Source organism: Scyliorhinus canicula, chromosome 9 (genome assembly GCF_902713615.1).
Source record: "Scyliorhinus canicula chromosome 9, sScyCan1.1, whole genome shotgun sequence".
Lineage (NCBI taxonomy): Eukaryota > Metazoa > Chordata > Chondrichthyes > Carcharhiniformes > Scyliorhinidae > Scyliorhinus > Scyliorhinus canicula.
In genome coordinates, this window is record NC_052154.1 from 155,059,589 (window position 1) to 155,072,130 (window position 12,542).

Consider the following 12,542-nt stretch of genomic DNA (forward strand, 5'->3'; position numbering starts at 1 on the left):
GTTGTAAGCCGATTAAAGCCACAGTTTACTTCAACTCGTGTCTCTGAATGAATTGATGGTCACATCAATTTAATCGACTTAAAAACTACTATGGAATCTGCCCTCAAACCTGACCAACTGGAACTCGATCCACAGGCCGCAGAAGCAAAGGAAATTTTTTTGCATTGGCTTCGGTGCTTCAAGGCCTACCTGGCTGCGTCAACTACCTCCTCTGTTACAGAAGAACAGAAACTCAGTCTTTTCCTTTTTTTAAAAAATAATTTTTATTGAAAAATTTTGAATTTATACAACAACAATGAACCATAATAAAATACCAAAAATAACAATAATATTAGCAATCATAAACATTCGCCCCACCTCCATGAACAACACAGCATTTTAACAACAACGCAAATTAACACAATATTAAGTTACATACTAGAAACTACAATAAGGAACCCCCCCCCCCCCCCCCCGGGTTGCTGCTGCTTTTGACCAAAATACCTATCTTTGAGCCAGGAAGTCCAGAAAATGCTGCCATCGTTTATAGAACCCTTGTATTGATCCTCTCAGGGCAAATTTGACCATTTCCAATTTTATAAATCCCGCCATGTCACTGATCCAGGTCTCCACACTTGGGGGCCTCGCGTCCTTCCACTGTAGCAAGATCCTTCGTCGGGCTACTAGGGACGCAAAGGCCAGGACACCGGCCTCTTTCGCCTCCTGCACTCCCGGCTCCACCGCAACTCCAAAAATCGCGAGTCCCCACCCTGGTTTGACCCTGGATCCAACCACCCTCGACACCGTCCCCGCCACCCCCTTCCAGAATTCTTCCAGTGCTGGGCATGCCAAGAACATATGGGCGTGGTTCGCTGGACTCCCCGAACATCTGGTGCACCTGTCCTCACCCCCAAAGAACCTACTCATCCTAGTCCCGGACATGTGGGCCCGGTGCAGCACCTTAAATTGGATGAGACTAAGCCTCACACATGAGGAGGAAGAGTTGACTCTCTCCAAGGCATCCGCCCAAGTTCCGTCCTCTATCTGCTCCCCGAGTTCCTCCTCCCATTTAGCCTTCAGCTCCTCCACTGACGACTCCTCCACCTCCTGCATTACCTTATAGATGTCAGACACCTTCCCCTCTCCGACCCACACAACCGAAAACACTCTGTCCATCGTCCCCTGTGAGGGCAGCAAAGGGAATCCCTCTACCTGTCGCCTAGCAAACGCCTTTACCTGCAAGTATCTGAACATGTTCCCTTGGGGAAGCCCAAATTTATCTTCCAGTTCCCCCAGACCCGCAAACCTCCCGCCAATAAACAGGTCCCTCAATTTACTGATGCCCACCCTTTGCCACCCCCTAAATCCCCCATCCCTGTTCCCTGGGATGAACCGATGATTGCCACCCAATGGAGCCTCCATCGAGCCTCCTGTTTCCCCCCTATGCCGTCTCCACTGTCCCCAGATTCTTAGGGTCGCCGCCACCACCGGAACTCAGTCTTTTCCACGCACAAGTGAGCCATCGTATTTCAACTCAACTTGATGTAACTGACTCTTATACTGAGGCCCTCGCGATACTCGACCGCCTGTACGCGCGGTCCGTGAATGAAGTCTACGCGCGACATATCTTTACAACTCACCGCCAGCGCCCTGGGGAGTCGCTAGAAGACTATCTGCATGACCTTAAAGCCCTAGCACGTGAATGTAACTTCCAGGCCGTGACAGCCTCCCAGCACATGGAACTCGCCGTCCGAGACGTGTATGTTGCAGGGGTCCGATCCAGTTATGTGCGGCAGCGTCTTCTCAAGAAAGGGGCCCAGGACATGGAGGACACGGTAAAACTAGCGACCTCGTTAGAGTTCGCTTTCCAAAGCCTAACCGCGTTCCCGGCCGATCACACGACCCCATCGTGGACCCCCGACCAGAGACTGCCCCAGGCCTGCGCCGCGCGGCCACCCACCCACCACGGAGGGCTATTGTGCCACTTTTGCGGCCAGCCCCAACACCCACGGCAGCAATGCCCGGCCCGCAACGCGACCTGCAGCAGCTGCAGGCGGAAAGGGCACTTTGCTAAGGTCTGCCTGGCCAAAGCTAAAAACTCTAACTCGAACCCTAACCCAAACACTCGCTCCTCCGACTCACAGGCCCGCAGACCCCGCAATGTGGCAGCGTGTCTGCCGACTCCGCCTCCGCACAACATGTGAGACTCACGGGGGCCGCCATCTTGGCAACCCCCCCCAGGCGGCCGGCCATGTGCGATTCTTGGGGGCCACCATCTTCCTTGCCGCCCGCCACATGCGATCAACAGGGGCCGCCATCTTGGCCATCACCCGCTGCGCCACTCGATTACGACCTCCGCGGACAGCCAACACGGGGCCGCTCCAGCACCACCGACCACGCCACCGACTACCCGCAGCTCGGTGCAGTCACTTTGGATCAGTTGCGGTCAAAGCACCTCAAGAGCTCCATGATGTCGTCCAGATCAACGGATACGAGACACCGTGCCTGTTCGACTCTGGGAGCACTGAGAGCTTTGTTTTCCCAGATCTGGTAAGGCGCTCCTCGCTCCCGATATTTCCGACACAGCAAACAGTCTCCCTCGCCTCGGGGTCATACTCCGTTCAGATACAGGGGCGCACTACTGCGACGTTAACAATACAGGGCGCCAACTATACCAACTTCCAACTGTATGTGCTCCCAGACCTCTGCGCTCCCCTCCTCCTAGGACTGGATTTCCAGTGCAACCTCAGGAGCTTAACACTCAGCTTTGGCGGACCCCTTCCCCCACTCACTATATGTAGTCTAGCAACTCTGAAAATCGACCCCCCTCCACTCTTCACTAATCTCACCGCCAACTGCAAACCAGTGGCCACTCGCAGCAGGAGGTATAGCCTGCAGGACAGGGTGTTTATCAGATCCGAAGTCCGGCGTCTTTTGCGTCAAGGAGTCAGAGGCCAGTAATAGCCCCTGGAGAGCTCAGGTGGTGGCCGTCAAAACCGGGGAAAAGCTCCGGATGGTGGTTGATTACAGCCAGACCATTAACTGGTTCACGCACCTTGATGCGCATCCTCTCCCCCGGATTGCAGACATAGTAAATCAGATCGCCCAATACCGCATATTCTCCACGGTGGTTCTGAAGTCTGCATACCATCAGCTCCCAATCCGCCCAGAGGACCGCCACTACACGGCGTTTGAGGCAGACGGCCGCCTTTTCCATTTCCTCCGGGTTCCCTTTGGAATCACGAACGGGGTTTCGGCGTTCCAACGAGCAATGGACCGAATGGTGGACCAGTACAGGCTACGGGTCACGATTCCGTACTTGGATAACCTCACCATCTGCGGCCATGACCAGCAGGACCACAACGCCAACCTCCACCGATTTCTCCAAACCGCCCAAAAACTCAATCTCAATCGTCGTGGAAAACAGGGTCCTAGGACCCGACCCTCTCCCTCACTGTTCCAAGGCCCTCAAGAGGTGCCTCGGATTTTTTTCATACTACGCCCAGTGGGTCCCCCAGTATATGGACAAAGCCCGCCCACTATTTAAGGCCACACTCTTCCCACTGTCAGCCGATCAACTGCATTAAGGCGGACATCGCCAAAGCCGCCATGCGGGCGGTAGATGAGTCCATCCCATTCCAGGTGGAGAGCGACGCCTCAGAGGTCGCTCTTGCTGCCACTCTGAACCAGGCAGGTAGGCCAGTAGGGTTCTTTTCCCGAACCCTCTCCGCTTCGGAACTTCGACACTCCTCAGTCGAAAAGGAAGCCAAGCCATTGTGGAAGCCGTACGGCACTGGAGGCATTACCTCGCTGGTAGGAGGTTTACCCTCATCACCGACCAAAGATCGGTTCCCTTTGTGTTTGACAACTTGCAGCGGGGCAAAATCAAAATTGACAAAATGAAGCGGTGGAGGATTGAACTCTCCAACTATAATTATGATATTGTATATCGTCCTGGGAAGCTCAATGAGCCCCCAGATGCCCTGTCCCCGCGGCACATGCGCCAGCGCGCAAGACGACCGACTATAAGCTATCCACAATGACCTCTGCCACCCGGGGGTCACCCGGCTCGCCCACTACATCAAGGCCCGCAATCTGCCCTTCTCCACCGAGGAGGTTAAAGCCGTCACCAGGAATTGCCCGATCTGCGCAGAGTGTAAACCGCACATCTATAGACCAGACAAGGCCCACCTGGTAAAGGCATCCTGGCCCTTTGAACGACTGAGTATTGATTTCAAAGGGCCCCTCCCTTTGAAAAACCGTCAAATCTACTTTCTGAATATTATAGACGAGTTCTCTCGTTTCCCTTTTGCCATCCCATGCCCCGATATGACTACCCCCACGGTTATCAGAGCCTGCACAGTGTCTTCACCCTGTTCGGTTTCCCCAGCTGCGTCCACAGTGACAGGGGTTCGTCCTTCATGAGTGACGAACTGAGTCAGTACCTGCTCGATAAGGGCATTGCTTCGAGCAGGACTACCAGTTACAACCCCAGGGGGATCGGGCAGGTGGAGGGGGAGAACGCGACGGTCTGGAAGACCGTTCTACTGACCCTACGGTCGAGGAATCTCCCGACCTCCCACTGGCAGGAGGTCCTCCCCGATGCGCTCCATGTAATTAGGTCCCTCCTTTGTCTTCCCTTGGGGCACTACCATGGGGGCCTCGCTTCCATCCTGGTTGAGGACACCGGGCCCTGTCCTTCTTCGGAAGCACGTCCGGACACATAAGACAGACCCCCTGGTAGAGAGGGTCCTGCTCCTGCACTCAAACCCCCACTACGCGTTTGTCGAACACCCCGATGGCCGACAGGACACCGTTTCCCTCCGGGACCTGGCACCCGCAGGATCTACTACCACTACCACTACCGCCGATGTACCTCCCACACTACACCCCACCCGACCTCCCATGCCCTGCGCCCCTGCGCCTATTTGCTTCCCGCGCCCCCTTCCACCCGCCACACCGGTCCGCAGGAACGAAGCTCTGGAAGAACCACCCCGGAGTCCACCCTCGGACTTGCACCGAACATCCTTCCACAGCTATCCGAAGCGGCTGCAACTCCGGTGCTCCGTCGGTCTCAACACACGATTCGGGCGCCGGACCAACTGAACTTGTAGACCCGTCACCCCGCCGGACTTGATCTTTTAACAGGGGGTGAATGTGGTGAATGTGTAACCACTATAAATTCACACTGTACATTACTGTGTCCCTGTGGGCTCCATCTGTGAGCCGTTGCGCGGCTCTGCCCACAGGGGGAGATGAGGAGCATGTACAGGGCTCCGCCCTTGGCTCCGCCCCAGCAGGAAGTATAAGTGCTGCGGTCCTGCGAGTCCGCCCTCAGTTCAGCATAGTCACAGGCAGGCTCAGTTGTAAGCCGATTAAAGCCACAGTTTACTTCAACTCGTGTCTCTGAATGAATTGATGGTCGCATCAAGCACCACAGAGGGAACAGCCCTATTTGAGACTGTACATCGGTCATCCTACCTTCAGATGTCAGACCCCAGTGCTGGAGAAGACTGCACCTGTCCCAGGGGACAGTGGACCACTGGAGAGGTGGTGATGGTCACCAACAGCAGCGGCATGTCTTCAATATGTCATTAGTGTGGGAGGTGGGAGTGACATAGCGCTGCCACTCTCACACCCCACAGGAGTGAAACAGGGGAGAAACACCAAGTGTGAGCAGCGGTTTGCGGATCTTAGGCCCATGAAATTTAGTACAAGTGCTACATTACATTGATGCCTTATCTTTTTTTTAAAATAAATTTAGAGTACCCAATTATTTTTTTTTCCAATTAAGGGGCAATTTAGTGTGGTCAATCCACCTAATCTGTACATCGTTGGGTTGTGGGGGTGAAACCCATGCAGACACTGGGAGAATGTGCAAACTCCACACAGACAGTGACCCAAGGCCGGGATTCAAACCTGGGTCCTCAGCATCGTAGTCCCAGTGCTAACCACTACGCCACCGTGCTGTCTCTTGGTGCCCTATCATCGTGTCCACTGGATGCCACAGTTTCCTACTCTTCCTCACACTACATCTAGGCTTATGCCTCGGATCCACAGCTGAGGTAGAGGTGGTCTGCTGCGTCCCCTGGGGTCCTGGACCTTGAGTGCCCGTTGAGTACAATCGAGCAGCATTGGTGTTGCAGTGCTTCCCTCTTTGCTGTGCCAAGCTGGAGGTGTGTCCCTCTTCGCGATGGGGATGTCAGATGAGCTGGGCATCCATGGGGTCCCCTGGGTTGAGGGACCCGGGCCGCGCTCCTGCCAATCCTCTTCCCTTCGGGTGCTTCGGGGGCTGCTGTGCAGCTCTATGGGATCGAGGAGCAGCTGGAGTGAGATCCAGGAGCCACACCATCCTCTGGTTCTGTGACTCGTGGATTCCCATCATTGCCTGCACCATGCGGTTGAAGCCCTCATACGTGGAGGTCATAGCCTCAGGCATGGAGTGGACATCTCCCGTCAGGCATGCCCTGCATCAATGTCTCCACTGGGAAGCCACCCTTGCAGTGTTATCCTGAGTGCGTCTGAGTGACAGCAACATTTCCTCGGACAGAAGGCGATTGGGCTTCTCCAGCCTGAGGAGAGATACTGTCATCCCTTGCTGACTCTCGTGACTCTGCCTTTGCATTTCTATCCGCTCGGGGATGACTGGACCAGGGGCACGTCACTGGCCAGGGGCTCAGCAAAGTGCCAGAGCCCTGCGACGTCCCTACCTCCTCCTACTGTGGATCATCACCTGTCAGATGCTCACCTGTAAGTGACTCAGAAGCTTGTCCCACCGAGGTATGAGTATCTGTGCTGGTGGAGGGTGTGGCTGACAGCTGTGATGCCTTTTCGAGGGTAAGATGGGAGTCTCCCTCTGAGTTGCTCTGGATCTCCCTGGTGGTGCACGGATGGTCCCGGCTGGTCAATTGTTTCCCTGCAAGAGAAGGGAGATGGCCTTAGTACATCACGGTGGTTGGTGTGAGAATTGTACTCAGGTGAGGTATTAGGGATCTCACGTATTCTCAATGCCCCATCAACACAGGCACGACTCCTCCCTGGCCGGTTCAAGCGCTCCCTCTTTATCTGGGGACAGGTTTCGAAGCTCCCGCATGACTCCAGGCTGTACCAGTTGTGCTACAGTTCGTTCTGCACAGACACAAATGGGGAGATTCTAGGCGGCATACTTAGAACATACGGTGCAGAAGGAGGCCATTCGGCCCATCGAGTCTGCACCGACCCACTTAAGCCTTCACTTCCATCCTATCCCCGTAACCCAATAACCCCTCCTAACCTTTTTGGACACTAAGGGCAATTTAGCATGGCTAATCCACCTAACCTGCACGTCTTTGGACTGTGGGAGGAAACCGGAGCACCCGGAGGAAACCCATGCAGACACAGGGAGAACGTACAGACAGTGACCCAGCGGGGAATCGAACCTGGGACCCTGGCGCTGTGAGTACTAGCCACTTGTGCTACCGTGGTGCCTGCCAGGTTGGATAGGTAGGGAGTGGCATAGTAATAATTTTTATTATTGTAATAATAATCTTTATTATTGTCACAAGTAGGCATATATTAACACTGCAATGAAGTTACTGTGAAAAGCCCCCCGTCGGCACGCTCTGTCGTCTGTTCAGATACACAGAGGAAGAATTCAGAATATCCAATTCACCTAACAAACACGTCTTTCGGAGCTTGTGGGAGGAAAACGGAGCACCCCACACAGACATGGAAAGAATTTGTAGATTCCACACAGACAGAGACCCAAGCGGGAATCGAACATGGGACCCTGGAGCTGTGAAGCAACAGTGCTAACTACTGTGCTACTGTGCTGCCTATATGTGGGACTGGAGTGGAAGCAGAGATGCGAGGAGGAAATCTGAGATTGGGGGATGCCATGGGGGTGGGGCAGCACCATGGGGTGGGGAAGCATCATGGGGGTGAAGCGGGGGGTTAAGAGGGCATTGTGACAGGTGGGCAACCCGTAAGATTAATGGATGAGAGATCACCTTGGATATGTGAAGGGTGGGTGAGGGGTTACAGTGAGAGACTGGAAGTGGCAGTATATACCCTGGTCACACAAAGAAGTCCATTCATCTTCTTCCTGCACTACTGCCCCATCCTCTTATGCATTGTGTTGGCACTGATCAAGGCACCTATTGCTTCCCAGGTGCTGACCCTGCTGGTGAGCCGCCTCCCGGATTACAGGTAGAGTACACCCCACCTCTGCTGCACCACACCCAGGTGTTTGATCAGGGCTCCCTCAATAAAACGTGGAGCTGGCTTCCATTCCCCTCAGATGGATCTGGAATGAATGCTAGGGAGATGTTCATATGGTGCTCCCCAGTGATTGCACTGATTAAGTTTCTCTGGAGCTCAGGTTCGATCCCGGCCCTGGGTCACTGTCCATGTGGAGTTTGCACATTCTCCCCGTGTTTGCGTGGGTTTCATCCCCATAACCCAAAGATGTGCAGGTAAGTGAATTGGCCAGGCTAAATTGCCCCTTTAATTGGAAAAAAATTAATTGGGTACTCTAAATTTTTTTTAAAGAAAAAGGTTTCCCTGGAGCCAGCGAATGGGCGGGAGGGCACCTGGAGCGTGGTGTGATTCTCATGGAAGGAAATCGTTCCTTGAGGTGGCGTAGGATTCCGTGAGAAAACCTCACCAGAACTGAAACTTTGCCATTTTTTGGTAAGATTCTGTACTCCCTTTTTGTTTCTGATTTTTCAAGTATTTTACTTTGAGCGTATCAATGCTGGTGTGAAATCAAACGTGATGATAACAGAACATAGCAACAGGAAGTAGGGTGACCAACAGGAATGGCACATTTGATCCAATATTTCGGGTATGTACAAAGATTGATCAGGGCTGCGTTAGTTTTTATTCATTCATAGCAAGGCCAGCATTTATTGTCATCCCTAATTGCCCAAGAGAAGGTGGTGATGAGCCAGCTTCTTGAACCAGATGTTTTTTTACAAGAATCCAATAGTGTTGTGGACATTGTTATTATTCCAGATTTATTTTACAGAATTTAAAATCTCCATGCAGCTGCTGTGGGGATATCTGCATTCAGCATCATTAATCCAGCCCTCTGGATTGTTAGTCTGCTAACACTGTGCATCACCGTGTGTTACCGTCATTTTTAAATTATTTTTTCTCAAACTAAAAATAAAATCTAATGTTGGTTTAACGGACAAATGTTGTAAATTCTGATGACTCTTCATTGTGATCTAGGCAATGGAATCTCATCGCTCCATTGTACCCAATATCCAGCATGGGTCAGGAATCCATCTTGAGAAACAACATAATTGTTCAGGCTCTGAGGAGAACATTGTGGATGGTAAGAAAATCAGTAACAGCAAAACCGCTTTAAAAAGCGAGCTTTAGGAATCCCAGTGTCTTCCCCCCTTTCCTTGTTTTTTTTTTGCGGAGAAGAATTTTATTGTGGCAATGTGAATACCTGCCAAACCCAATCATGGTTTGAATTTCACAATGTCTTACTGCAGTAATCGAGCTGGACTGGAACATTGTAGGAAAATGTAAATAAAATGTCCAAGCTTGGGAAAAGTACTTCTCAAAAGATGAGTGGACAGTTTATTCCACTTGTATAGTAATGAGGACATTATTGCAGGCTATACCACGTAAACCATGCCAACTTAACACGGTGTAGACCTCACCTCTGAGTCAGAAAGATATGAGTTCAGGTTCCTGTCCAGACTCAAGCATGTAATCCAAGCTGAGACTCCAAGAGCATTACTGAGGGAATGCGGCGCTGTTGGAGGTGCTGTCTTTTGGAGGTGCTGTCTTTTGGATGAACCCTATCAGATGAACGTTAAAGGTCCCACAGGCATTAATTCAAGGAAGAGCAGGGTTTTTTTCCCTGTGTCCTGACCATTATTCAACCCTCCACCGACATTGTAAAAATAGATATTCTGGCCATTATTAAATTGTTATTTGTGGGAGTGTGTTGTGTGAAAATTACTTCATTGTCCCGGAGGTAATTGGGGAGGATCAGACAGGATTTGTAAAGGGCAGGCACCTGACATCCAATATTAGATGGCTTCTCAATGTTATAATGATGCCAGTGGAGGGGCGCAAGGTTGAGGTGGTAGTAGCCATGGACGCGGAGAAGGCTTTCGACCGGGTGGAGTGGAAGTACCTATGGGATATTTTAGGCAGGTTTGAGTTTGGGCAGGGATTTGTGAAGTGGATCCAGCTGTTGTACCAGGCTCCGGTGGCAAACGTAAGAACTAACCTAGTTTGATTGGAATACTTTAATCTATGTCGGGGGACAAGGCAGGGATGCCGCTCTCCCCATTACTGTTTGCCCTGGCCATAGGGCCCTTAGCAATGACCCTGAGAGCAGTGAATGCCTGGTGGGGTATAGTGAAGGGGGGGGGGGGGGGGGGGGGGGGGGGGGGACACAGGGTCTCTCTCTGTACGGACGATTTGATACTTTATGTCACAGACCCAGTGGGGGGATGACTGAAATCATGGAGGTATTAGGAGAATTTGGGCAATTTTCAGGTTGTAAGTTAAATATGGGAAAGATCGAGATGTTCGTGATCCAGGGGGCAGGAAAGGAGACTGAAGGAGTTACCTTTCAAAGTGGTTGGGAGCAGTTTTAGATATCTGGGGATTCAAGTGGCTAAGGATTGGGTGCAGCTTCATAAGTTAGATTTGGGCAAAGCAGTGGATCAAATGAGAAGGAATTTCCACTGAGGCAGGCAGGGAGGGTTCAGACAGTGTAGATGACGATCCTTCCAAGACTGCTTTTCTTTTTTCAATGTCTCCCGATTTTTGTCCCAAAGGCTTTTTTCAGAAGTATGAACGCAGCGATGTCGAGGTTTGCATGGGCGGGTAAAACCCCGAGAGTAAACTCCTGGAACGCATCCGCGGAGAAGGGGGCTTGGCCCTCCCGAGCTTTATTAACTATTACTGGGCGGCCAACATATCGTTGGTCAGGCAGTTGGTAGTGGGGGAGGAGTCGGTCTGGGAGCGAGTGGAGGCAGCATCCTGCAAGGGTACGAGCTTGGAGGCTTTACTGATGGCGCCCCTGCCGTTCTCGCCGCTCGATATTCTACAAGCTCTGTGGTGGTGACAGCCCTAAGGGTGAGGGGGCAATGGAGGCAGAACATGAGACTGAAGGGTGCGACAGTGTGGTCACCAATCTGTGACAATCACCGGTTTGCCCCGGGGGAGCTGGATGGGGGCTTTAAGATATGGCCGTGGGCAGGGATTGACAGGTTTGGGGATCTATTCATATCCAGGAGGACTTTCCGACCTTGGAGGCATTAGAGGAGGAGTTTGATTTGCCGGGTGGGGATGGGTTTCGGTACCTTCAAGTGCGGGACTTTGTATGGAGGCAGGTTCCAAGCTTTCCTCGCCTTCCCCTGAGGGGACTACAGGATAAAGTGCTGTCGAAAACAGGAGTTGTTGAAGGGAGGGTTTTGGAGATATACAGGGAATTGATAGAGTGGATAGGGGCCCCTATCGGGGAGGTGGAGAGGAAGTTGGAAGAGGAGCTAGGAGGGGAGCTGGAAACTGAACTGTGGGAAAAAACCTTGAAAAGAGTAAATGCATCCTCGTCTTGTGCTAGACTTAGCTTGATCCAGTTCAAGGTAGTCCACAGGGCCCACATAACGGTAGCCCGGAGGAGTAGGTTCTTTGAGGAGGTGGAGGACAGATGTGGGCGGGGTGGGGTAGCCCGGCTAACCATGTACATATGTTTTGGGCATGTCCGAAACTGAGGGAATTCTGGCAGGGATTTGCGGATGTTATGTCAGAAGTCCTGGAAGGTAGGGTATCTCCGAATCCAGAATTGGCAATATTTGGGGTGGCGGAGGGTCCGGGGACAAAGGGGGAGGGAGACCGATATCCTGGCCTTCTCCTCCCTGGTGGCCCAGAGATGGATCTTGCTGGGATGGAAGGACTCGGAACCTCCAAAGTCAGGAGTGTGTGTCAGCGATATGTTGGGTTTCTCAGTCTGGAGAAAATCAAGTTAGCTCTGAGAGGATCAATACAGGGATTCACCCGGAGTTGGCAACCGTTCATCGATTTCTTCAAGGAAAATTGAACGTCAGCAGTAAGGGGGGGAAAGGGAAAAAGCGGGGGGGGGGGGGGAAGGAAAACGGAGGTGTTGCGCTGTTAGATAAGGACAGGGAACTTAGTATACGGGAAGTGGGGACGTGGTTTACTGTTTGTTGTTCTTCTCGGCGGTTTTGTGTGTGTTGGCCCACGTAGTTGTTTTAGAAATGTCAATATGTTAAACTGTGAAAATTACAAATGCTTCAATAAAATATTTTCTGGAAAAAAAAGAAAATTACTTAATTGGCTGTGAAGCACTATGAGACTTCCTGAGGTTGGGAAAGGTGCAATATAAATGCAAGGTACTTCTTTAGCAATGAATATGAACTACATCACTTTGGGTTACTAAAGGATTTAATAGGAGAAACTCAAGTGAAATGGATGAAGATGAACAATTCTTATCTATGCAGCATTAGCATAACATCCATCACACTTTGAGCGGAATTTCTGAAATGGTCTAGGGTGAAACTTGGAATGAGGTCATGCCCCAAATTCTC

The 12,542-nt window shown here is 51.8% G+C and overlaps 1 protein-coding gene across 1 annotated transcript in view; it reads left to right on the forward strand.

Annotated features, from left to right (window-relative positions):
• Nucleotides 1-12,542, forward strand: part of mrvi1 (murine retrovirus integration site 1 homolog) — a 270,208-nt gene that overhangs the window by 8,954 nt on the left and 248,712 nt on the right. The window contains exon 3 of the mRNA XM_038806059.1: nucleotides 9,193-9,298. Coding sequence (XP_038661987.1) covers nucleotides 9,193-9,298 — 106 coding nt within the window. The remainder of the gene's footprint in view (nucleotides 1-9,192; nucleotides 9,299-12,542) is intronic.